Below are 25,406 nucleotides of genomic sequence, written 5' to 3'. Positions count from 1 at the left end.
CCTCCAGAAAAAATTGTGTCTTATGAATCTTTTTCACCCACGTATAGGGCCGCCATTACATTAATACAATCATATGTTGAACCATCATCCTATTTTCAAGCAAAAAATCATATAGAATGGATAGAAACCATGAAAATAGAATTGGATGCACTAGAAAAGGCCAATACTTGGACGATACAAGATATCCCTCCGGGTAAGAAACCTATAGGTTGTAGGCTATGTCACGCGGGTGCGGGTGCGGGTGCGACACGGGTGCGGCGCAATTTTAAAAATTTTGGACACGGGGACTCGGCTATATATATATATATTTAAATATATATATATATATATATATATATATATATATATCCAGTGTGTGCATATGTCTATATAAATTTTGGACTCGGCTCGTGACTCTTCCAAGTTGTCTCAGATCCTGAACTAACTGAGTTAAAATAGTAGTATAACTGGGTTAGAACCAAACTAGGATGAGTTTATCATTGACTCAGCCGAGTCTTAGCTACCATGGGAATAAAACATCATCAAGGTATTAATTAAAAGCATTAACTAAAAGCATGTTCTGGTAAATGCATTAAATATCTTTTGCTAAAATTCATAACATTAATTAAAAGCATTAAAAGCTTTTAATTTTTCAAAGCTAGATTTGAAAAAGAGAGAGAGAGAGAGATCTCGGTGGATGAGAAAGTGTTGCTACTCGTGGATGAGAATTTATTAGCTTTTATAAGAGAGAGAACTTGGTGGATGAAAAGTGTTGGTACTCGTGGATGAGAATTTATTAGCTTTTAAGATTGAGAGAGAGAATTAAATGATAATATTTAAGAATAATTTTTTTTTCTGGGCCTAATGTTTAAGACTCATGCTATATATATATTTTTAAAAAATATATAAAAAGATCTTTTTTTTTATTTTTTTTGTACTAAAAATGGACATTTTTGGACTCGGTCAACGTTGACCGAGTCCAAAATTAAGACGGACTCGGCCTGGACTCGTTGACCGAGTCCGACTCGGCATTGACCGAGTCCAGGCCGTGTCCGAGGCCGCACCCGTGTCCGCACCCGTGTCGGGGCGTGTCGACTCGGGTGCGGCACCTCCCTAGCCGAGTCCGTGTGACATAGGTTGTAGGTGGGTATACAAAGTCAAAACCAAAAGTGATGGGACCCTGAAAAGATATAAAGCGCGTTTAGTAGCAAAAGGATATGCCCAAGAGTATGGCATCAATTATGAAGAAACATTTGCTCCTGTGGCCCGTATGACCACTGTTAGAACTTTAATAGCCTTGGCCTCCATTATAACATGACCTATCTTTCAATTAGATGTCAAAAATGTTTTCCTGAATGAGAATCTCGTTGAAGAAGTATACATGGAAGCCCCACCTGGTATTAGTATCCCTAAGGGTAAAGCTCTTCGTGTAGAAAAAAGCTCTTTATGGTCTTAAAAAGGCTCCAAAAGCCTGGTATGACCGATTTAGTCATGTTATGCTTGATATTGGTTTTCAACCTTGTTTAACTGACACTGCTTTGTTTGTTAAGAACCTGGTATGATCATCACCGGAGGCGACAAACAGGGAGTTGCAAATATCAAATCTCTTCTTAAAACTCACTTTGAAATGACTGACTTAGGTTTATTAAGATATTTTTTAGGCATTGAAGTTGCTTATTCCCCTCGGGGGTATTTGATATCTCAATCTAAATTTGCTCTTGATATCGTTTCCAGGTCTGGAATTACAGATGATAAGAAAGTAGATACTCCAGAAGTTGTCAATGTTAAAATGAAAATTGATGATGGAGAACTTCTTGATGATCCTACTCCTTATAAACAGCTTGTTGGAGCTCTTTCTTATCTTTCCATTACTAGGCCAAATATAACTCATGCGGTTCATACAGTCAGTCAGTTTCAGCATGCTCCCACCTCCGTGCACATGGGAGCGATTTTGCGTATTATTAGATACTTAAAATCCTCTCTTTCACGAGGACTCTTCTTGTCTGCTTCATCTTCATTAAATTTAATTGCATATACTGATGCTGACTGGGGAGGTGATTCCAATAATAGACACTCAACTACTGGTTTTTGTGTGTTCCTAGGTGAAACCTTAATTTCGTGGAGGTGCAAGAAGCAGTAGAAAGTCTCTCTTTCCTCCACCGAAGCTGAATACAGAGCCATGACAACCACCACTATGGAGGTTGTTTGGCTCAGACGATTGCTAGCGGATATGGGAGCTAAAGCAACGCAAGCTTCAAAGATGTGCTGTGACAACAAAAGTGCGATCTACATTGCAAGCAACCGGACATTCCATGAGGGTACTAAACACATTGAGATGGACTGCCACTATGTCAGAGAGGAATACTTACATGGAACCATTGATCTGCCATATGTTACATCAGAATATCAATTAGCAGACTTCTTCACCAAGCCTCTCGCTGCTCCCAGATTTCACTTCCTCTTAGACAAACTTTCGCTCATTGTACCGTAAGTTTGAGGGGGAGTGTTAAAATGTAAACTGTAATATATATATGTATATATTATTTAATATTATTATATTTTCTTTTATTATTTTCTTTTTCTATTTTTCTTTATTTTCTTTTTTAGCATCTAGTTCAATAGAAACTAGATATTTGATCCAGTCAAGTTCTTGTTGGAACTTGACTGTGAAAATAGCTGTTGGACTGTAGTCCAACAGCTATAATAAATGCTGTTGGACTATAGTCCAACAACTATAATAATAAATGTTGTTGGACTGTAGTCCAACAACTATATTAAGAGACGTTGGAATCCAACGTCTCTTTTGGAGAGCTCAAAATGAGCTCTCCTCTCTCTTCCACTTTTTGTTTATATAGGGGTGAACCCCTTCAATGTAAATTACCATGCTTCTTAAGCATTTTGTTCATGAATAAAGTATTATTTATTTTTCAAGTGTTCTTCCTTTTATACCCTTTCAAGGGTCATGCTTGTAGTGTCTCCAATAGACACTTGTTTGTGAGTTATTTGTGCATTTGTTGAAGACCACCATTTCATTGCACAAACCGGTCTAATGTGTTCCGGTTCATTACAATAATGGCATATTATTCCCTTTCTAGGCCCATTACTATTTTTGTTAAAGTGAGGAGGTCTACAGGCTTTAACATTTGATCCGGGCCTAGTAACGGCCAAAACTTCATCACTCTTAATGCTTAAGACAAGTCGAGTTTCCTCTTGGCATACTTCGGCAAGGGCGTCTTCAATAGGTAGGGCTTTGCTTCTATGGAGAAGAGATGCCCTAACTTGTTCAAATTCCGGGCGAAGACCATGAAGAAATTGAAAAAAGTGCTCATTTTCAATTTGTTCCCTTCTTAACTCAATATCTTCTGGAGTCACCCATTTAGGCTCAAGAAGAGCAAGTTCATCCCAAAGAGGGGTTAAAGAGCTAAAATAGTCCCGGACACTCATATCCATTTGTTTGGTGGAACAAATTTTTTCTTGACAAAAAAATTGTCGAGCAAGATCCTTTTGGGTATACATACCCTTAAGGAAAAACCATGTCTCATTGGCCCTTCTAAATTTGGCAATATTAGCACAATTTTTAAGGTCTACATTGTTCATAAACCATGGTTACTTTCCCAATCCTCAACTTTGGATTGATGGTCATTGATAGCTTTAATGCGCTCATCGACATCTAAAGATTTTTCAACCTCATTTTCGATTTTAGTGAGAACAAGAGAGGGTTCGGGAGTAGTTCCCATAACAAAACCCCAAAGTTTCTTACCTCTTAGATGATTTTCCATAGCGGAGGCCCACATGAGATAGTTGGACCCATTTAGCTTAAAAGAAAGCTCCACTTTAGAATCACGTTCCATCGGCACCAAATATCCTTCCTTTCTTCTTAAAATTTGAGAGGCACACGTTCCAAGATAATAAAGAGAAGCCCAATCACCAACCGAGCTCTGATACCATGTAATGAAAAGAGGCGGAAGCACCAATAAAGCAAAAAGCACTCTTTAAGAGTCACCTCAAGAGCCAAAAATACAAACACTAAAAGTGCACACACAAAACTCTCAAAAGTAGAAAATGACTTAAAGTCATAAGTTGGATTTATTGAAGAAAAGAAGAGAAGGGTGAAAACCCATCGCTTACAAGAGGAGAATACCTCCTCTATTTATAGAGGAGGTAGTGTAAAGGAAGGGACCACAAGGGGCTCCCATGTAGTCGTTGGGAGCCCCAACGGTCATAAATCTGACCGTTGGGGCCCCAACGACTACATGTGTGGGGCCCTTGTGGTCTTACAAAAAAGAGAAAATAAAAAAGAAAAAAAGAAAAAGAAAAAAGAGAAAAAAGAAAAATATAAAAATAAAAAGGTTACATTGTGGTTTTACAAAAATACCCCTATCGGGTATTTCAAGAAAAGGGAAACTGTATATATATACATATATGTATATATATACTTATATATATACGAATGTATATATATATATACATATTTTAACACTGAAAATGGTAGAGATGTCCATGTTGGCCCTCCCTTTTTGGAAGCTCATCTTTGATGGTAAAGCGGATAGTCTCACACCTTTGAGCCATTTGTGCGTGGAGTTGATTTTCACTGAAGGTTTCTCTTCCCCTTCAATGTCTGTTTTTTTCTCCCATCATGTTTATCTTGATTAAGTTACTATTTTCATTGAACACTAAAGATATTTGATGCTTGTTAACTGCTGCTTCAAATATTTTTACCCCTTGTCTTTTTGAATTTACTATGGGGTCAATTTGTATCCACGTGCGCCACGATTTTTGTCTGTTATGTCTTATATATACACAAGTATCTCACAACATTTAGGGTGCATCCACCTGGCTATTCATTTTATGCATTCAGACTTCTTCGTCTTATATCTGGTTCCTTTTTGTTACATGCTTAATTATTAAGATTGATTTAAATATTTTATGGTTTAGAGTGCTAGTTGTTGCCTCATGCTGTGACATGCTTTCAACGTTGCAGTTTTTTGCTGAATATAATTCAAAGCTCTTAGAATCTCCCAATTATATCACAAAAAGACAAGCTGTAAAGGTATGCATTAAATTCATGCAGACTGTTCTCCTTTGACTAAGTGAATTTATTTCAACTGCATGAATGGTTGGAGGTGTCCATCTGTGATGTTTTTCATCATTATGTTCTGCTACCGATTTGTTTTGTGCATGCAATTGTACGACTTCCTAATTTGTAATATTCAAAGACTTCAGTCCCTTGCTTGCAGCTTCTAGGTGATATTCTGTTGGATCGTGCAAATGTTGTGGTCATGGTGCGTTATGTGAATTCCAAGGATAATTTGAGAATATTGATGAATCTTTTAAGGGTAGGTAATTCTATTCTCTCTTTTTTTTTTTCGTTAAAGAATATTTTGGTATCATGCTTGTTTTATTACCTGCATATAATGTTCAACTTAATATTTTGGAAGATATCTTTTGTCAAGACACTAAATCTTACTATGGCAATTTAGTCACCTTATATGCAGGAATGTCAACCATGTTATGCTGATCAAATGAAGAGGAGGATGAACTTGTATTTCATTTCATGATAATAATCCAACATTATTATGTTGTGATATTTTCTTAGTTACTGTATTTGATTGTCTTTCCCCTATCTAAGAAAAAATGAAACAAGGGAACCGTGTGATGGCTAGCATAGTGCAGTTGGACAGTGTCACAGGTTAGGAAATCATCAAAGTCTAAACCCAATCTAACATGTGTCCGTCAAACATAGATATGGTTACATTGGTGCAACTCTTTTTTGGGGCATCCTTGTTTTTTGTGATGCCACGTTGTATTAAATTTCATTGACTGCCTTTTTCACTGATTATCTTTGCCGTAGCTATAGTCACGATCTCGATTTTTGAGGTTTGAAAGCTAATGGGAAGCATTATTCTCCATGCAGGAACCAAGTAAGAATATTCAGTTATAAGCATTTCATGTGTTCAAGGTGAAGCTCAAAATCTCGGCATCCTTTTTTCCCCTTTCATATATTATGGGATGTACTTGATACCTAATGGTTGTGACTGGTATTGTTGCTTGCATATGATATTTGGTTGTCAGTATCAATGTGAATCGAGTCGACCCAAAATCGATTTGATATGGGCAGATTCAGCCCTCAGCCAAATTTTTAATATTTTAATCTTTTAACATGTTTTAGTACTTTTAAATATTTTAATATTTGAATATTTTCTATTTTTAATGGTTTTTATAATAAAAAAAGTAAAAACGGCTGTTTCAGTTTGATTTAATTCGGAGTCTGAATCAGCCAATTCTCTGAATCGTTTTAAAAATCAATTCAGGCCCGATACCGACTCTGACAACATTAGGCTGGACAGTGTACCTGTGTGTCTCCTAGAAGGGCTTTTAGGAAAAGGAAACATGAAATAACTATTGTTCTCTAAATAAATTTCATGTCTGTAGGTTTTTGTTGCTAATCAAAACAAGCCAGCCGACATTGTTAACATCCTCCTCTCAAACAGGGACAAATTGCTTCGATTCTTTAGCAACTTTAAGCCTGACAAAGGTAAGATGTTTGCTTCGCAGTCCATCAATGATAATGCAGCCTGTGTAAGTGTAAATTTAGCATTAGATGCATCCCTATGGAATGACCAAAAACCTTTGGTCGAAAACTATTAGAAGTTCAGGAGGCAACTGCCTTTTATGTTCTTTTCTTGGGTTTCATATTTTGATGCCCATTAATTTGGCAGAGGATGAACAATTCGATCAGGACAAAGCTCAAGTAGTGAGAGAGATTGCATCCTTGGCACCCCAAGAACGTGCTTGAGGAGGTTTTATCTTCTGCATTTCTATCAATTGATGTAAAATTATATGATAATAATTGAGCCTCGACAAGTGGTAGCATTCTTGTCATCCTTGATGCTCAAGTTGCGATGGTCGTGACCATTGTAAAATGATACCTTACATTCCTTGGTTGGTGGGTTGATGTTTTTCAAGCCCACTCTACTATTTTGCATCCTTCTTCCCTGTGATGCTGCCATCATAGTTGTTTTGTAAATTAAATAGATTTTTATATGGGTTTCTCTTTTGTGGTATTAGCTGATCTTAGTTGACAAGTTTCCTGTCTTGATGAAATGTTTGTGTTCGATTATTTTGGTCAGAAGGATGCTGCCTTTCTGTTCATGCAACTGCTGAATCCTTTCATGCTCGGGGTTGCCGGAAACACTATAAAAGGATGGGAAGCACATTTGCCGGAAACGTTTGGGAAACATGTTTCCCACCCTAAGGGGAATGTGTTTCCCACTATGGAAAACATGTTTCTCACTCTATGAGAATTCACACATGTTTCTCAAGCATTTCCCTTTTGGGGGCTATATGTTCTCATGTTTGGTTTTATTAGTTTATTATGTTATAAACACTTTTCTTTTTCTTAAACGTTTCCTAATTGTTTCCTGGTTCGTTTCTGGGTAACACGTGCACCTGAAAAACCTCGTTTCTCAAGACATTTCCTGTTTCTATTTCCCTTTCTGGAAACCTCTCTCTCTCTCTCTCTCCTTGATTAGTTTGATTAGGCTAAGCTTTCTTTTACATACAAATTCAAAGTACAAATTGTTTGTCTAAATGTAGGTTTAACCGAGTTTCTAAGCCAAGGTGTTTGGCATAGTCAAGGGGGGCTTGTCCATGAAGCGGGTGGTCAGGGTTTCATTCCCATGAGCACCAGTCCCTTGCATTAAGGAAGGTGTCTCTGATCTCGATAGTGGTTTCCCCAATGCTCATGAAAACAAAAGTTTTTAAACTATGTGTGAAGGGAATGTCAAGAGACATGAGGCATACTGTGGTCATTGATTAAGAATAGTATTGAGATCAGACGCAGGATCAGTGTAGGGGCAGAAAAGGGGTAAGTATAGGATATGGATTGTCCAACATGCCATCAATTTTAAGAGTATAATTAGAGAAAAATTTGTTTGTTCATATTTTAAATATAACTGTTTATAACTTTTAATGTGATATTCTTGATGTTGCCGATTAATCATGATTTGATGAGGAATTTGCATGCTGAGGTGGACTGTTTTTTCTCACGATTAATCACGTTTTTTTTTGCGGAGGGTAAGGTTCCAGGAATTGCCGAGGACGAGTTTTGCTACTATGATTCCAGAATGGATATCATAATTTACCATCTGACTATGCGTTACAAAAATACCAAGCTTGGCTTTGCCATGGACTTGGGTTCTGGTTTGTTGGATCAAGAAAATAAAATTCCAAACCTGGGTCCATATAATTAAGCAGCTTACTTTACTAAAATACGTATAAAATACTCCAGCCAAGCTGGGTTGGTCGTAGCCCCAAGGGGGGTTGGCATAGTGGGGTGGGGCCTTGGTTGTTAGAATGGCAGTCAAGGTACGATTCTCATGGGTGTCGCCCCTCTGTGCAAGCCAGCGCCTAGCATAGGCCCCGGGAGCATGGTTCTTAGTCTTGGAGTTTTATGCTGCCAGCATGATGACCATAAGTATGGCAGGCTGAGCCAGTACGACCAGGTGTTCGTGCCGGGTGCGGTTTCTTTGGGTTATAAATTAAAAAAAGCTGGGTTGGCCGTATATCTCACAAAAATCATAACCCCCAAACCCGATTTGCATGTCAGCCCCAAGTAATTCTTGGGTTGACAGCTTATGTCCAAGTATTTGGGATCGAATAAGGTCAAGTAACTGATACAAACCTGACCCGTTGACTGTCCTACCCGTTAAAACTGGACCCAGTATAAGAATTGCCGAGTTTCCAAAAAAAAAATCACAATCTTTTGAAAGTTTTGTGATATTTTGGTCATTTAAAACTGCCGACGTAACAGCAAGATATTTTGGGAACATATTCTCATGTTTTGACCATTTAAAACGGCTGACAAATTTTTGTGATATTTTGAAAAATATTACAAATTTGTCACACTAGTTGTATTGATAGGATTAGGGTTGGAAACAAACCAACTCATGGCCAGGGTCAGAGCCACGTTAAGAGGAGTGTGGGTACGTGGCCACCTTGACCGGCAGAAAACAAGGGCAGTGCCCACCTTGACCCTGACCCGGGCACTGGGTGCCCTGTGCTCGATCCTAAGGTTGCCCGGCCCTCCCATTTCCCAAATCCCTAACTCTCTCTCCACCCTCCCCACAACCCCCACCTGTAGTATGGCTCCCTCTCTGCCACTCTGCCCCTATCCAGGCTAACCGACTGCCAGGAAGCTCAGCCCCCCACCTCTCTCTCTCTCTCTTGCGGCTATGCCTTCCCCACAACCTGCAGTTTGGCCCCCTTCTCAATGGATTTGCCCCTACCCGCGACCCCACTCTCCCTTTCTCTCTCGCAATTCACTTTCTCGATGGTTTCACCCTCTTTGTGACCCCACTTGTGGGCCCCTCTCCACGGCTTCTCCCTTGCTTGTGATCCCACATTCGGGCCCCCACTCTCCCTCTCTTTTCTCTCGATTTGCTCCGTTCACAGCTCTGTCCTCTCTACGGCCTCACCTCTCTCTCTCTTGACATTCTGTGTGGCCCTCTCCTCCTGATAGCTGACCCATAGCGGCACAACTGCCCAGCCCATGCCACTGCCATAGTGTGGACAAGGTCTACTCTCTCTCTTGTGTTTATGTCATAAATGCATAATTGATTATGTAAAAATTGAGAATTCAATTAAAAATTTAGGTTTATGGCTTATAGTGTTTTTTTCTCCAATTAGCATTTAGGTTTTTAATGAGATGAATATTAGTTAGTTATTTTTGTATTTTTTAATACTTTCCTTGGTTAGAACTTAGAATTTTAGCTTTTTTTGTTTTAATTAATATAGATGAGAATTTAAGTTTTTTTAATTAGCATGCATTTGTTTTTTTATTTTAATTAATTTGATTCTTATTCACTTATTAAATTTGCATTACTTGGTAGTAATCATTAGTATACGATTAGTCATTTGAATCGAAAAATAATTAAATTGGTTTCATTTAACTATGTTAATATAAAAAATATGTATTAATGTTTTCTATCATAAAGTGAGTGTATAATTAATGATAAATGAAAAATATACATTGATGTTAATATGTTTGATGCTCTTTCGTTTTGAGTGGCTTGTACTTTTTTAAAATTATTTATAAAACATTGATGATGTTTTTTATAGATTGTTTAGAAAATTAACTAATTGATTAACTATTTATTTGTAAGATGTTTGTGTTCATTTGTCACATCTTGTTGAATGCATTTGAAGATCAAAACTTGACCTCGGCATTATTCATGAAAATCACTTTCTTTGGTCTTTGTATCAAACAAAGCTAAATTTTAAAATATAGAAGCATGTTATTATGATATTATGTTAAATATTTTTATTATTACTGAAAACATTTTTAGTTACCAGCAAGGTTCCTAATTATATGACACTATGTAGTTTCGCTATTTTTTTTTCATAATTAATTGTCATAAATCCTTTTTATTGTGCATTTGTACCCGCCCTAGCTTATATTTGTGGCTCCACCCTTAATCCTACCCGTTACATCCCTAAGGTATGTGGCGATGCCTGCAATCTTTATCAAAATTACTTTTATGCCCGTGTGTTTTTTCCTCTGTCGCACGACTTTTCTGATCAGAGGGCACCTTTCTCATTTTATAGTTTTCAACGTCTCGTAGAGGGTTTCCACAGAAACGCACGAAAACCCATTTTCACAGGCCCCACTGTGACAACGCAAACACTGCATTCGCTTTCTTCTTACCTTTGACTCGGGAGTCTCCCTTTGCCACACATACTTCAAACTGCCTCATGCCTTTGAAAAGTACTTCCCCATTGGGTTTTGTGAGGGTTTGAACCGTTTTCAAAGAAAATATGTATTTCTTATGTGAACCCCATCACATATTTCTCATATTGATGTTTGTTTCTTCTTTCTTAAGAAAAAGGCTCTCTTTTATACGAAAGAGAAAGAGGGCCTCTTTCATAGCATACGAAAGAGGAATTCTTTTGTAGGAAACCGGGGCCTCTTTCATAGGAAACGGCACAAGATGAACGCCACTTAAGCATTTATCAACGAAGATTTTGTGGGAATCAGCAGACGTGAGCGCCCTTCTTATTCTCACGATTTTGTGAATTCCTGTGTCCCAAACAACCCGATGAACGAAAAAATTTAATAGACGTCTTTACATTTTTCAAAGACCAACACTAGATTCGGTTTGCATGACTTTTTTGGAGCATTTTTGTCATTTTAGTTTTATTTTTTTATGCATTTTTTTTAAATCATTTTTTTGGCATTTGGTCAACCAGGCCATGTGTGTGGGGGGTTATATGGGTGGCAATAAAGTCAAAACTTTTATTATTTTATTTTTTGACAAAATGCATTCCTTGTTGGGGGGAATGATTACGGAACGTATGGAGTTGTGAATTTGTGACTGACCAAACTTTTTTTGTATGGTTGTAGTGTTTGAGGGTAGTGGGAAGAAGTACTGGATTTTTTTTCCTTTTTTTAAATAATGTAATTCCTGTTTTGGGACCGAGCGTGCAATTTCAAGTTACAAAATCAAGAAAGCAAATAAATGCTGTTTGGGGCCCACAAAAGCTCCACACACACCTGGCTAGTTGAGGAACACCGGGAATTCGATACTCGGAGAGCGTTATCTTCTTTTCCGTAAGAGTGAAGCTAGCCAGGTGTGATTTCATCGTGCCGATCCTTTTGTGAAATCGGCAGGTCATGAAAATCAGAATGAATAATACACTAATAATAGCGATTGAGCACTTCAGAGAGAGAGAGAGAGAGATTGCGCATAAATAAAGAATAAAATGTTAAAATAAATACAAATTTACAAAAAATGGAATATTTAAACTTCGTGTATATATACATATATAATGAGATTTGGTGACATATTAAAAAATTTAAATAATATTTTTAAAATAATCAAAATATAATGGAATTATTATTCTTCATCAATTTTGTCTTTTTGTTCATGTGAATTTTGCATAATGGGTTTATTAAAGGTACATATTAACTTATTTCACAATAAAAATTTAAATTACAAAATTTTGAAATAAATAAAAATTATTTGATTAACCACTATTTATTGTCTTTTAATCAAAATTAGTCCAAAACTGATCTATTAAGGGTTGGCCAATTATTTACGATTAATTACAATTTTTTGGTTTGCTGATTAATCACGATTTGTTGAGGAGTTCAAGTAGCCATGTTGACCAATTTTTTTGCCGAGGACGAGTTCGGCTACTATGGTAGGCAAAAGCAAACACACACCTGGCTAAGTGAGATGACAAAAGATCATCAAGTTGAACATCAAAAATTTGATAATCGGTTACTTGCCGTAAGGTTGAAGCCAGCTGAAAAAATATCTTGGGTGGGCAAGGAGTACTCGTGGAGTTTTTATATTGCGGACACCAAAAGAGGGACGGGTCGGGTTTGGTTCAGACCCAGGTGGTACCAGACATGGTCTAGGTTTTCATGTATGGTATTGGGTCCGGACCCGAGTATAATCAGGTCCACTATAAGAAAAACTATACCCGGACCCAATAAGAACTACATGATTCAGACCCAGACCATACCCGATAAAACCATATTTTTTAATCATTTTTACATTGAAAATTTGTGGGTCTTAATCAAAACTCGGGTGACGTCCGGGTCTGGTATAAAATTTCACAGGCTATACCCGGGTTCATGTATTAATGGGACCTTCAGGTCTGGACTTGGGTCTTAATCAGGTCTTATTATTTATCACCATACCCGGACCCTATAGGGTTTCGTTCGGGTTAGGTCTGGTTAACCAGACCCGTTGACACTCCTAGCTATATGTCGGCATGTAAAAGGGTGTTTACACTAAAGTGGTGATTTGTTCCTGTAAACAAACTAGATCACACACCAACCGTAGCTCCACCTGTCTGGTAGGAGCAGCTAGTGCACGTCACCTTGTGTGGGGGACATTACAGGTTCAAAACCCAATGGTACAATTGCATAACTAGTAGCTAGGGGTCTGCCTAACCCCAGCTTTTCTTTAAAAAAAAACAAAAAAAGGATCAGACCAATGGGGGTTCCGCTTGTCTGGTAGAAGCAGCTAGTGCGTGCCACCTTGTGCTTGACGTTGCAAGATCGAATTCCAATGGTATAGTTGTATAACTGGTAGGGGTCTGCCTAACCCCAGCCTTGCCTTTAAAAAAAAAGAAAAACTAGGTCACTGGCCTCACAAGATAACTGATATGGTAAAAAAAGTTGATATGAAATACTTATCCCAAGAGCGAAAGTATAATTTAAAACATTTCAGGCATACTTTGTGTATTTTTGCAAAATATAAAGACATTAATAAAAATTTTGTTGTTAAAGAATAACAAACAACATTTATGTCTTGAGTTAAAAAAGTAAAAATTAACATTTGATTAGTTGCAGACAATGAGAGAGAGAGAGAGAGAGACTAATTATATGGTAAGCTATGCCACAAAGATGGACCATTTTGGTAGTGTGTCCGTGGTGACACAAGCGCACACACTCGAACACATGGACAGAGACATTGACATGTACGGTGAATATTTTAATATTTTTAATGTTTTGAGTTTTATTTCAATGAAAATATATTTTAACATTAAAAATATAAAAAATATACATTTTTATTAATAAAAAAATAAAAAAATTTAAAAAATGTGCGTCCTTGTATCATAAATTTTTTGAACTTATGAGTTAGAACCCACATCACACGTCCTCGTGTCCAATGTCTTTGTGACATAGATGATAAGCATTTCAAGTGTATGTGATGTCCCATATTTACAGTGGAGATAGGGGCGATTGGTTGTGATTATTTGTTATTTTATCAAAATTGTCGTGTATGTAACACTTTTTTTTAGAAAAAAAAATTGCATTACCCAAACAAATTGATATTATCACTTAAAGATCACATGACACAAATATGATTAAAAAGATAATGTAAAATCTTGATTACCCTGCTTCTACTTTTATAATAGTAGAGAATATAGAGATAGAGAAGAGTAAAAAAGTATTTGGCAAAGATGAATAGTAAATTCACTGCCAAATACTGTTTGATGATGTAAGTCACTACTTTATTCTCATTAAAAGCTGCTGAAAGTCTTTTCAAACCCAAATTCATGTGTAGTTAGTTGCCTCTGAAACGTATAATGAACGATTCAACGAGTAACTTTTATTGTGGTGGTAATACGCCAGGGTTTGCATAAGTTCATTCTACCAAAAGCAAGGCTTAGTCCTAAAGACCAAACTGGTTCTCAGGAAAACCTCATGATATTTTCAAATTTCTGTTTTTTAGAAATTCTCAGAAAATATTGTTATATAAAAATATAAAATATTTAAAATATACAAATATAAGACTTTTTGCAAAAAAATATTTCTAATGTGCATTAAAAATGCAATTCAAGCAAAATTTTGAAATATTGTGCTTTTATTGGTAAATTGATGTAGTGAACAAGAGGATTGCTTTTAAACCCCACTGATACCCTAGCTTGAATTTCTATTTATCTATGAAAGCAAGAATTAATAAAAAAATAACAGAAATTTCTGAAAAATAACTGAAATTTATGAATAATCGATCATCAAGCTCCCTCTTTAATCTCTAAAAGGAATATTTATTGCAATCAAAGAGAAACCTTGAAAACCCTAATCTTGCTACAAATCTAAGATAGATCTGATATCCAATAAGATCTAAAACATGACCCAAAACTAAGATCCAAACTGGATAATTAAAAAAGACCATGAATAATAAAAAAATATATCCAAAAATGAACCCTATGGATCCAGTAGAATCATGCTCTAGCTCCTGCATCACAAATGGTCCTTAAAATGATCATGATAAAATCACTATATTTTCGAACTAATGGCTGTGCCAAAAAAGTAGTTCATAACAGATTGAGCGATGAAGTTTGAGTCTGTTTTTTTCATGAAAAAAAAACGACTCGAACTTCAACACACAAAGATGGGGAAACTCACTTCCCATTAATTTCTGGGAAGGTATTTTCCTCTTGCTTCTCAAATTGTTTTCCTCTTGCTTTTTTTTTGTTTCTCACATAGCTTATCTTTTACTTCCTTAGTTTTTATGTTATTATTATTTTTTGTTTCTTCCTTTCTTCCCATTCATTTCTCCCTCCTTTTTCTTCATGTTTCTTTTTTACTTCTCACATGCTTTCATGATTGTTTCCAAAACAAAATTAGCTTCACGCTTTATACCACTTTTTTACATTCGACTTCCTTGATTTCGCTTCTTTATCCATTTTGCCTTCTGGTAACTATGGTTAGAACAAGGGAGGCTCCACTTGTCTGGTAAGAGCAGCTAGTGCACGTTACCTTGTGTTGGGTCATTGCAAGTTCAAATCCCAATGATATCATTATATAACAGGCAGGGGTCTGCCTAACCCCAGCTTACCTTTAAAAAAAAAAAAAACTATGGTTAGAACCATGCAAACTAAAAGGTGTGCAGTGCAAACTGCAAGATTTTTATTTACTTGCCGAATGGCGGACCTGGGTTGAATCACAGGTAAAAAATAAAAAATATTATTTAGAAAGAATGCTTGAGAAATTCTAAGAATACAAGAGGGGCACCCTTATATATACACTTCACACACACAAGATCCATTGAGAACCTTCCCCAACGGATGGAAATAGAGCCCTTGGGAAAACGTCTCTCACACCCATTTATCGTAATGCCCTTAACCTAAAGTTAAAGGATAATAAAGTAAAAAGAAAAAAGAAAAAATATTAAAAAACTATTGTACCTCTAATGGGCACAACCTATTATAACTCTATGAAAAGATTGAAATACCCTTAATGGGTATTTTTCTATTACAACACTATAAATACATGATATATATATATATGTCATGAAAAATGACACAAATCCCGCAGAATGGATACGATGAACAAAAAATACAAAGTATTTGAATACATACACCATAAAGTAATAATGGAGTACAAGAATTATAAAATAAATAAATTTATTAAAAATAAAATTCAAATAATACAAAAAAATATAAAATTACAAACAACCTTACTACAAAGACTTAAAAGATTATAAACTATCTATCACTCTCTCACCTTACAAAGGCACACCCACTCATATATATAGACATAAGAAGGGAGGAGAGAGAGTTTAAACAAGAGAAAGAGCCTTTTAGTTGTTCGAGCTAGTCCAACGATTAGAACTCAGTCAACCTATATATATATATATATATATATATATATATATATATATATATTAACACTAAGAACAAACTTTAAAGGTCTTTGTTCGTCGACAGAGCTTGGTGACTTCTAGTGACAATTTTTTTTGTTTTGTATTAGGTCTCACATTTTTTGTTGTTGCAGAGAACCGTGTCACTGAAGAGACTCCACACTTTTCCTGTGGTGAGCTCTGGTGGTCGTTGGCCACCAGAAAAATTGGGTACGTACAAGTATCTACACGATTTTTGGTTTTCAAAAAGTGAAAAAATTGATTTACTAACCTCTTCACTAATTTTTTTTCCTGTTTTTTATCGAGATTAACAGTGGTCGATCTCATCGTCAATACACATACCCTGGCTAATATGAGCACTCACCAGATTGGCCAACCTATGCTCTGATACCAATGTAAAAATTTTAATCACTTGAAGAAGGGCGAGGGGTTGAATGTGAGCAGTTATAGATGAAATCACCAGGAACATATAGATTACAAATTCTTGTCTTTCTCTTTTGATTTCTTGTTTTTCAGAAATAATCTTTGAATTTATGTACTTGCATGCATCTCAATAGTGGCCCTTAGGTCTATTCTTGTAATCATAAAAGGAGATTGGAACAAGACATGTTCAGTGAATATATCTCTTTAACCTTAAAGGGTCACAACTCTGAACACTCAGTTGTCAAAGCCATTGAGAGAATGCAACCATTGGAGTGCCCCCCCCAGTTGTCTTATGGGTATGTTTAAACAGGGGTTAAATAAAATGGTAAGTAAAAGAAATGCAAGAAAACAGTTGATTTTATCAATGCATTTTTGTCCATGAAGTAAAAAACAATAACATTCTTACTTGAATGCAGTCAGCAAAGGCACGTGGCATGAACAGACATAGGTTGCAATTGCCAGGAATGTGTCTTTGCCATGTGATATGCCCACAGTCGGTATCTTTGGCATTAACTAAGCATTTCAAAGCAAACTTGGACAGGTTAGGAACTGACATGGACACTTATCACTGTCCATGTAACGGTTATCACCTAATCCCAACCCGTACCACGATTGGTTTGGTAAAAATGAAGAGATCCAATTAAGAATTTTGATCAGATCTATAGGATCCGACTATAATCCCAATTAAGATCAGCAATTTTTTAATAAAAAATATCATTCTGCCAGTATGGGCCGAGTCTGGCTTATGTAATCCTTATAAGACCAGGGTAAAGTTGGTTTTTTAAGTGATGGATCTAGTTGGACCTGGGCTTGGATTGGGTAACAACAACTTAAATTTGGATCTGAATCCAGATTCACCTGAGTCCAATGAACGCCCTTTGGGGTAGGGCAGTCTTGATTGACTTGATACAAGTCTTGTTCCGTACATCGAGACTTATTTTGGGTCTTGTAAGAAGTTTTAGATTTGGATCTGAGTTAAACCGTAGTTAGCAATGTCTGAAATGACAAGAATTTTTTTAAAAAAAAATATTACATTAAATAAAAATGCTTTGCATTGAAAGACAAACGGCGGGAAAACGATTTCCAATAATCAAGCTAAGGGATTAAGCAGTTGTCCTTTGTATAAAGGAATCCAGGTTAGGTATTATGAACTATCAATTTGAATCCAAGAACCAACATGATTTACAAAGATTGAGATCCGATAAATTGGGTTCATTATTAGAGGTTCTTTATTTTATATATATATATATAATGTTTTGTTCTAAGCTCATCTTCCAAATGAACGAGTTTTTGTGCCAGGATTGTTAAAAAAAAAAGGAGTTTCATGATTTTTTTATTCCAAAGTTTTACTTTAAAAGAGCATGGGTTCAAGCGGGTTTTGCTAATCATGATCGGACCGAGAGGATATTCTGACTTGTCAAACGGATAACGTGTCTTTTTTATATCCAAAATAGTAAAATGTGCCAATATTGACCTGATTCTGATCCAAAACCCATTTTCTATTTAACCAGATCAATGTTCTGGCCAGACAAGACCCAATTGCATACTTTCTAAATCTGATTCGGAATTGGAGACAGAACTCCACCATTAGGGGGGGAGGGGGTCAGATACTACTAGTTACAGGTGTCAACTAGTCGGGTTTGGTTCAGACCCAGGTGGAACCAGACCTGGCTCTGATTTTCAGGTATGGTATCAGGTCCAGACTCAGGTTTAATCGGACCACCATAAGAAAAACCATACATGAACCTGATAAGAACTGCATGAACCAGCCCCGAGCCATACCCGGTAAAATAATATTTTTATCATTTTTACACTGAAAAATTGTGGGTCTTAATCGGAACTCGGGTCGGTCCTGTTCTGGTATATAATTTCACAAAATATACCTGGATCCATGTATTAATTGGACTTTCGAATCCAAACTCTATTTTTTTTATTTATCACTATACTTGGATCCTATAAGGTTTGGTACAGGTTGAGTCCAGGTAAACCCAACCCGTTGACACCCCCCCTACTACTAGTGCCAGTCCCAAGCTTGGTTAAAGGAGGAGGGTTGGCATCAGTTGCAAACGGCCGTAAAACTCTCGCCAGACTACTGGTGTGGTGTCCGAAACATGGTTCAAATCTGGGTTGGATCTGGATGAAAACCCGGATCCATCCACTTGCATTCCTATGTCATTTTCTCATTTTGATAATATGGTTTGAATCCAGGTTGGATCTGGATGAGAACCCTGATCCATCCACTTGCATCCCTATATCATTTTCTTATTTGTCCAAGTATTTTTGTCCTTCAGATCGGGGATTTTTGGCTTCTGCCCATCGACAAACTTCCTTTAGTTGATTCTGAAAACCCCTGCCATTTCTCCATTTCTTTTTTCTTTTTCTTTTTAAATTGATTGAACAAAAGCAGAAACAGAGCAAATAAAAAAAATCACTTAAAGACCAACCTTTTGCCTCTAATTTAAAAACTGCTTTATGTTTAATAATTGTTTTTATCAGCCAATAGGTTTCCTAAATACCAATGTTGTCAGTATCGGTATTGGGCCTGAATCGTTTGGCCAAAGCTGAGGTGCATTGGCCGATACCGATACTCAAGCGAATCGTTTTGTATTGGCCAAAAAATTTAAAAAATATTAAGTATCAATCAGAATGTGACATGCTAAAATTATTAAAATAATAAAAAATTAAATTTGTAGTATTTTTAATATTTTATTAAAAAATAACTGATTCAAAGGTGAATCATATCAATTTTTTGGCGATAAGATACGTATCAGCTGATATGGTACACACCAATACTGATAACATTGCTAAATACTGTCAAATAGAGACCAGGTTAACCTCCTTCAGATTGGAAAATGTGTTCTTCTTTTTTGTATTTTTTCATATTTTGAAAACTACTTCTTTGCCTTAATAATAAGATAATGGTATCAAAATCCAATAGAATGAGATCGAATTGGCTGATTCAAATTAAGTAGGCCCCTTTTCGATTTAATGCAGGCATTGATATGGACCCCTTATAATTGGCTGATTTAAGCTGCCTACCCAATAGAAAACCTCTCAAACCTACTTAATAAGAAATATTTATCAGATTTTTGATATTTTTTAAATTTCTGACCTTACAGATGCGTTCTATGCACTTGTTTTTATAGGAATCAGTTCTTGGAGCATTTGATTCCGATACATGGATATATTTTTATAAGGTTTTAAATATCATTGGCCTACAATTTTATATATTTTGAGGCTTCAAATACCATTTTTTAATCCAAAATGCATAATGCATGATCCAAATGTCTATTTTTAGTAAATCATTCATGCAGGTTAGAATTTTGAAAAAATAATGAAAATCTCATAAATGTTTCTTATTGGGTAAGTTTGAGAGGTTTTCTATTAGATAGGTTTTCATATTCCTATATATATGTTCACTAGAATATGTTAACTGAAAATATGCGATCTTAGGTGTGAACTAGGCATTTTTAATAATTATTTTTTTCAAATCCAATCCTGGTGTCTATTTTGCTAAACATCAACTATTGAATCATGTATTTTCCATGAAAAATGTAATTTTTAAATGTTTGAATATTTACAAAAATCAAGTTGTTAATTTTCAAGCATTAAAAAATCCATCTTATGCATCCTAATCTGATGATAAAAGAGTTGTTTCCATAAAACCAAGCATTTAGATCACATCTATATGATGAAATTTGAGGAAAACATAAAAAAAAAAAAACATGAAAATTTCAGTTCATGCTCCAACTCTAGGTCACATATTTTCAGTTAACATATTATATATATAATTTTTATATTTTATGAATTTTTAATAACTTGTTTTTAAATAAAACGATTCGATTAAAAAACCGACTCTACAACATTGGTAAATAGAGGTATCTGTTTAGCAGTTAACAGAAAATTAAAAAAAGGTAAGGTTTATTTGGAGATTGGGGGACAAAAAGTGGATCCCAAAGTGAGAGTTCCCCACAAGAAAAGAGTTCCACTATGTCATGCTTTATCTGATGTCAAAGCCTTGACCGTCTGCGGACAACGCTCGCATTGATAGGGGTGGACGAGAAAAGGGGGGAGGAAACGAAGAATTTGTCTTTTTTTTTATTTATTTAAAAAGAAGATAAGAGAAAGAAGGCTCTGCTTCCTTAAAAACCCAGCGAGATTTCTGCTTATTTTTTCTAGTTGGAATAATTGAAGTGCTCAGACTCATTCATGGCGTTTAGGTGTGCTCATTGAAGAGAGGGGGCGTGATTCCTGCAGCCATTCTGCACGCCTTCTCTCTTTCTTTTCTGTTCTTTTGTTTGGTTTACTGTTGAAGAGGGAACTCTCTTCAATGCTGCGAGTTCCGAAATGAGGTCGCTTTCGTCCTGATTCATGGAGGACTTTCCGGTCTGAGATTTCTGGAATTCAGGGAAGAAGAGGAGTTGGTGGAATTCTTGTTCTGAAGTTCTTTTTTTTGGTTTTCTCGGTGTTTTGTAGGTTTATTTCTTGGAAAGCTGGTAGTTTTTTGGTGTTTTTTCGTTTGGTTTTAGTCGGGAAGGAGAGTAGAGTCGCGTCGTTTGCTGTTAGTATTTCGGTTTCTGTGCTTCTGGCGGAGATTTATAGGGAAAATCCGAGTTTTTTTTTTGTTTTTGAGCGATTTTAGGCTTGGGGGAAAAATCGGGTTTTAATGAGAATTTATGTCTAAATATTGCGTTTTTTTTTTCTTTCCTTTTTGAAGCGTATTTGGTTCGATTGATATGAAACCTTTCTTCTTCGATCGGCAGTGTAAATTCGACTGCTAGCCTTCGTTTCTGGAAAAACCAGATCTTCTGTACCTGTTCTGTCTTAGTTCTCAATGGAAACACAGCGATTGTTAGGAGTTCGGCTCGTATTTTGCTATTAAGTTTCGGAAAACTTCTACAGAAGGGCGATCTTTGCAGTGTCTGCTGTTCAAAACCAGAAGATTTTGCCTTTCTCTGATTGATCTTGATCTAGAACGGAAGTTTTTCGCTTTCTCTGATCGATCTTCAGCCAGATAAGGAAACACCTCTGCGTTTCAGACCAATCTTCGGCCTAAAAATGAAGTTTTTCGACGAGTCCTCACCGTTGAAGACGAAATTGTTGAGTTCAGAATCTATCATCCTTCTCCTTGTATCCGCCGCTCTGCTTTTGCCGTCGATCGCTGCCGAGAAGTGCAATCGCCGGTGCAGCAACGGAAGAATCGTCCCTTACCCGTTCGGATTCTCGGGCGGATGCCCGATTCGATTGGGCTGCGATGAAGAAGGCAGCAGCATCGCCTTCCGTGGCTTCCCCGTTCTGAATTTCACGGCGGAGAGTTTCATACTCGATTTTCCGGTGAATTGCAGCCGTCTATTCAGAGAATGGAAGCGCTTCTTCGGAAAATCGCATGCGCTGACGGCCCGAAACGGCCTTCTGCTGAACAATTGCAGCTCGCAGAACGCAAGCTGGATCTTCTCGGGTCCTCTGGTGGCGAAACGCCTCAAAATCGGCTGCAATTTCGTGAACATCAGCTTCTTCTCCGATGATTCAGGTGGTTTCATGAGCGAAACGCTTCTATCGGAATTGAAATGCGAGACACTGCTGACGTCTGTTGCGGTGGAGGGGAAGAGTGTGGCGTTGTCTCTGGACTTTCAGATGATGCAAGTAGGATGGTGGTTGGAGGGTAACGATTGCTCTGCCTGCTCCCCGAACGCGAACTGCTCACGGCTCAAATCTCCGTTGAATGGACGGCCGGCTTTTAGATGCGGCTGTAAGAATGGATTCGTGGGGGATGGATTCAGGGACGGAGATGGCTGCTGGAAAAGTAAGTCATCCTCCGGATACTGCCCATTCTTTTGCTCAGTAATTCCCTGAGATTTTTCGTGTTTGTGGGATCAAGGAGTTCCTAGTGAGTTTGCTAATTCTTTTTTTGTGATTGATTGTTGTTTGTAGTTTCTTCCAAGTGCAATCCTTCAAAATACATGTCTGGCCGATGTGGGGGTACCTCCAGAGTTGGTGTTCTAATTGGAGGTATTGCTCAAGATGCCTGTCAATCTCTTCTTTTATTCTTCTGATATCCAATTTTCGTTTGGCTAGGTGTGTTGGTGTTTTTGTTTGGTGTTTGCCTTTTTCTTTGATCGCTACTGAAGAGGGAAATTCCATTCTTCATTGCTGGCCTTTGATTAGGCTTTTGGTGTTAGGGAAACCTGTCACTTTGTTTTTTTAGTTGATTTGGATGTTCTGCTACTGCAAAGGTTTTGCTTCAAGGGATTCAACTTAAATTCTCACATCTTTATGCTTTGCATACGTCTATTGGGGTTTGAATTGATATTCTCCAAGTGTTTCAGCTTCATGTTTTTTTTACCTAATTGGGTCCTCGCTTTAGCCGTTTTTGAGCTTGGAGTATATTTTCATTATTAATATGTTGCTTTTGGCTTTGTGGGGTTTGAATTGACTCCCTTTTTCTAATGAGATAAGGTAGGTGGTTTCAAGTATTTAGAGACGTGCATGGCCATTTTAAGGCTGCTAGAGTTGCTTTTTCCTTTTTCTTTTATTGGGGTTTGGCATGAACCATTTGACCTGCTTTATCTTGATCCATGAATCACTGTACATTTCTTTGTACCAATTTTGCATGGGGAGCATAATTAGTCCTGATTCTTTTAGAGAAGGAAGATATTTAGGCTATTATTAGTGTATAGAGCTTTGAAATTTTACTTTGGTTGAAAATAAACTAATTTCTCTGCAAAGTACAACAAATGACTCTGCCTCCTTGCTATTGTTTCCCTGTTCCAAAGGCCTTGTTGCTGGAGCCTCGGTGATGGCTTTGGTTGGGTTGCTGTTCTTCTTCCTTCAACGGCGACGCTCATCTTTGAAGTACCGAATAAGTGCTAAACGCTTGTTGTTGGCCGGTTCTTTCAAAGTGCCATTTTATCCCTACAGAGAGATAGAGAAAGCCACAAATGGCTTCTCAGAAAACCAGAGGCTAGGGACCGGGGCCTATGGCACGGTTTATGCAGGAAAATTGCATAACGGTGAATGGGTAGCAATTAAGAATATCAGACACAGAGACACTGATGGAATTGAACAAGTCATGAACGAAATCAAGCTTCTTTCATCAGTCAGCCACCCCAACCTGGTCCGGCTATTAGGTTGTTGCATTGAAAGAGAGGAGCAGATCCTGGTCTACGAGTTTATGCCGAATGGAACTCTTGCACAGCATTTGCAGCGGGAGAGGGGAAAAGGTCTCCCTTGGTCTGTCAGAGTAGAGATTGCAGCTGAAACGGCAAATGCCATTGCTCATCTCCACTCTGCTATAGACCCACCAATCTATCACAGAGACATCAAATCCAGCAACATTCTCTTGGATTACAATTTCAAATCAAAAGTTGCTGATTTTGGGCTGTCAAGAATGGTATCAGCAGAAACATCTCATATTTCCACAGCCCCACAAGGGACCCCTGGCTATCTAGACCCTCAGTACCATCAAAACTTTCATCTTTCAGATAAGAGTGATGTTTATAGTTTTGGTGTCGTACTCGTTGAGATCATAACTGCTATGAAGGTGGTGGATTTCTCTCGAAATCACAGTGAGGTCAATTTAGCTGCGCTTGCTATTGATAAGATTGGGAAGGGATGTGTGGATGAGATAATTGATCCTTTTCTTGAACCACATAGAGATGCATGGACTCTTTCATCTGTTCATAAGGTGGCAGAGCTCGCTTTCAGGTGCCTTGCTTTCCACAGGGATATGAGACCATCAATGCTTGAGGTCACCGTCGAGCTTGATCAGATCAGATTCAGCATCAATGATAACAATTACGTAATGTCCCCGTGCTCTTCAATGTCATCGGTGAGGTCTCAACTACCAGTAAATAAGAAACATGCCGGAAGCTTAAACGCAGTAGTCCCTCACATGGTGATCGGAATCCCCACAGAAGTGAACGGGAGATCACCAATGTCTGTGCAGGAATCTTGGTTTAGTGAACAAAGCTCTCCTTCAGCAAACAGCTTGTTGGATAATGTAGTTCAGTGACCTACATCTCTGAATCAGGTGTGCATTCTGTGAATACCAATATAGATGACCACACTAGATTTCTTGCTCTTTTATTTCTGTTATAAATGGAAAAAAAATTCCCCGTTTCTCTCATGGCTCCTATAGTAGGTCCCTTGACCATGCATTGCTTTGAACACTCTTCAAATTCAAAATAGACTGCATCATTATTTATCCTACTTCTTCACTCTCTGTGAACCAACCAATTGGGTTTTTTTTCTTCATAGTAAAACAATTATCATATAATCTCATATAAAGATATTTTTCCATTAAAATACTTCTTTTCATGAGACAAAAAAAGACCTCCAGTCACTTGGGTATCTAAATTCTCCAAGAGCCTTGGCCAGTCCTCATAATGTGAAGAGTCAATGTGCGGGTCCCACACTCGGCATGGTCCAAGCACCATTGATAGAGCAAGGTCACCACAGTCTAATCTTGGATGATGATTGCCAGTGAACTGATAGAGTGCCCCCTTTTCAAAACCGTGGGTAGAAAGCCCACGGGGCCCCTGAATTCTTATCTTGAGCCTTTTGTTTCATTAATTAACATCACCATCATCATTAATTGTCATAACTCATAAGCCGTGCATTTAAAGGTTTGGCTTTTTAAGCATTTTTCGCAGGTTCTACGTCCCGTCCTCTCCCACCAAGGTTGCTGACATGAGGCTGAGGCTAACCCCACTCTAATTTAAAGCCCGATTTGATGACCATGTGACCCCCAATTATTTTTAAGACTGCGTCCAATAGGAGCAGGTAGCTAATTTAATCCAATGTTCAATGTTGTTAAAAATCGGGCACTCAATCAATTCACTG

General features: G+C 37.3%; 1 protein-coding gene and 1 long non-coding RNA gene across 2 annotated transcripts; both read left to right on the top strand.

The window, feature by feature from the left end:
- Positions 1–4,958: 4,958 nt before the first annotated feature.
- On the top strand, positions 4,959–7,351 carry LOC149838659 (uncharacterized). Its single transcript, XR_016431980.1, has 5 exons — positions 4,959–5,029; positions 5,217–5,315; positions 5,894–5,938; positions 6,412–6,514; positions 6,699–7,351. It is a non-coding gene; the product is annotated as an uncharacterized LOC149838659 (long non-coding RNA).
- A 13,828-nt stretch (positions 7,352–21,179) lies between these two features.
- On the top strand, positions 21,180–24,685 carry LOC149838658 (wall-associated receptor kinase-like 14). The gene is made up of 3 exons (XM_090006727.1): positions 21,180–22,368; positions 22,497–22,574; positions 23,339–24,685. The coding sequence occupies exons 1-3, from the start codon at positions 21,624–21,626 to the stop codon at positions 24,574–24,576; spliced, it is 2,061 nt and encodes a 686-aa protein (XP_089862853.1). The 5' UTR covers positions 21,180–21,623; the 3' UTR covers positions 24,577–24,685.
- The last annotated feature ends 721 nt before the right edge of the window (positions 24,686–25,406 follow it).

This window comes from Nuphar pumila, chromosome 5, assembly GCF_984573655.1.
Source record: "Nuphar pumila chromosome 5, dmNupPumi1.hap1.1, whole genome shotgun sequence".
NCBI lineage: Eukaryota > Viridiplantae > Streptophyta > Magnoliopsida > Nymphaeales > Nymphaeaceae > Nuphar > Nuphar pumila.
This window is presented reverse-complemented; position numbering and strand designations above follow the sequence as displayed.

Bases quoted from the DNA above. Each gene is read 5' to 3' on its own strand.
- LOC149838658 (XM_090006727.1), top strand. From the start codon at position 21,624: ATGAAGTTTTTCGACGAGTCCTCACCGTTGAAGACGAAATTGTTGAGT. The intron at 22,369-22,496 runs GTAAGTCATCCT...TGTTGTTTGTAG, and splicing joins CGGAGATGGCTGCTGGAAAA to TTTCTTCCAAGTGCAATCCT. The intron at 22,575-23,338 runs GTATTGCTCAAG...CCTGTTCCAAAG, and splicing joins AGTTGGTGTTCTAATTGGAG to GCCTTGTTGCTGGAGCCTCG.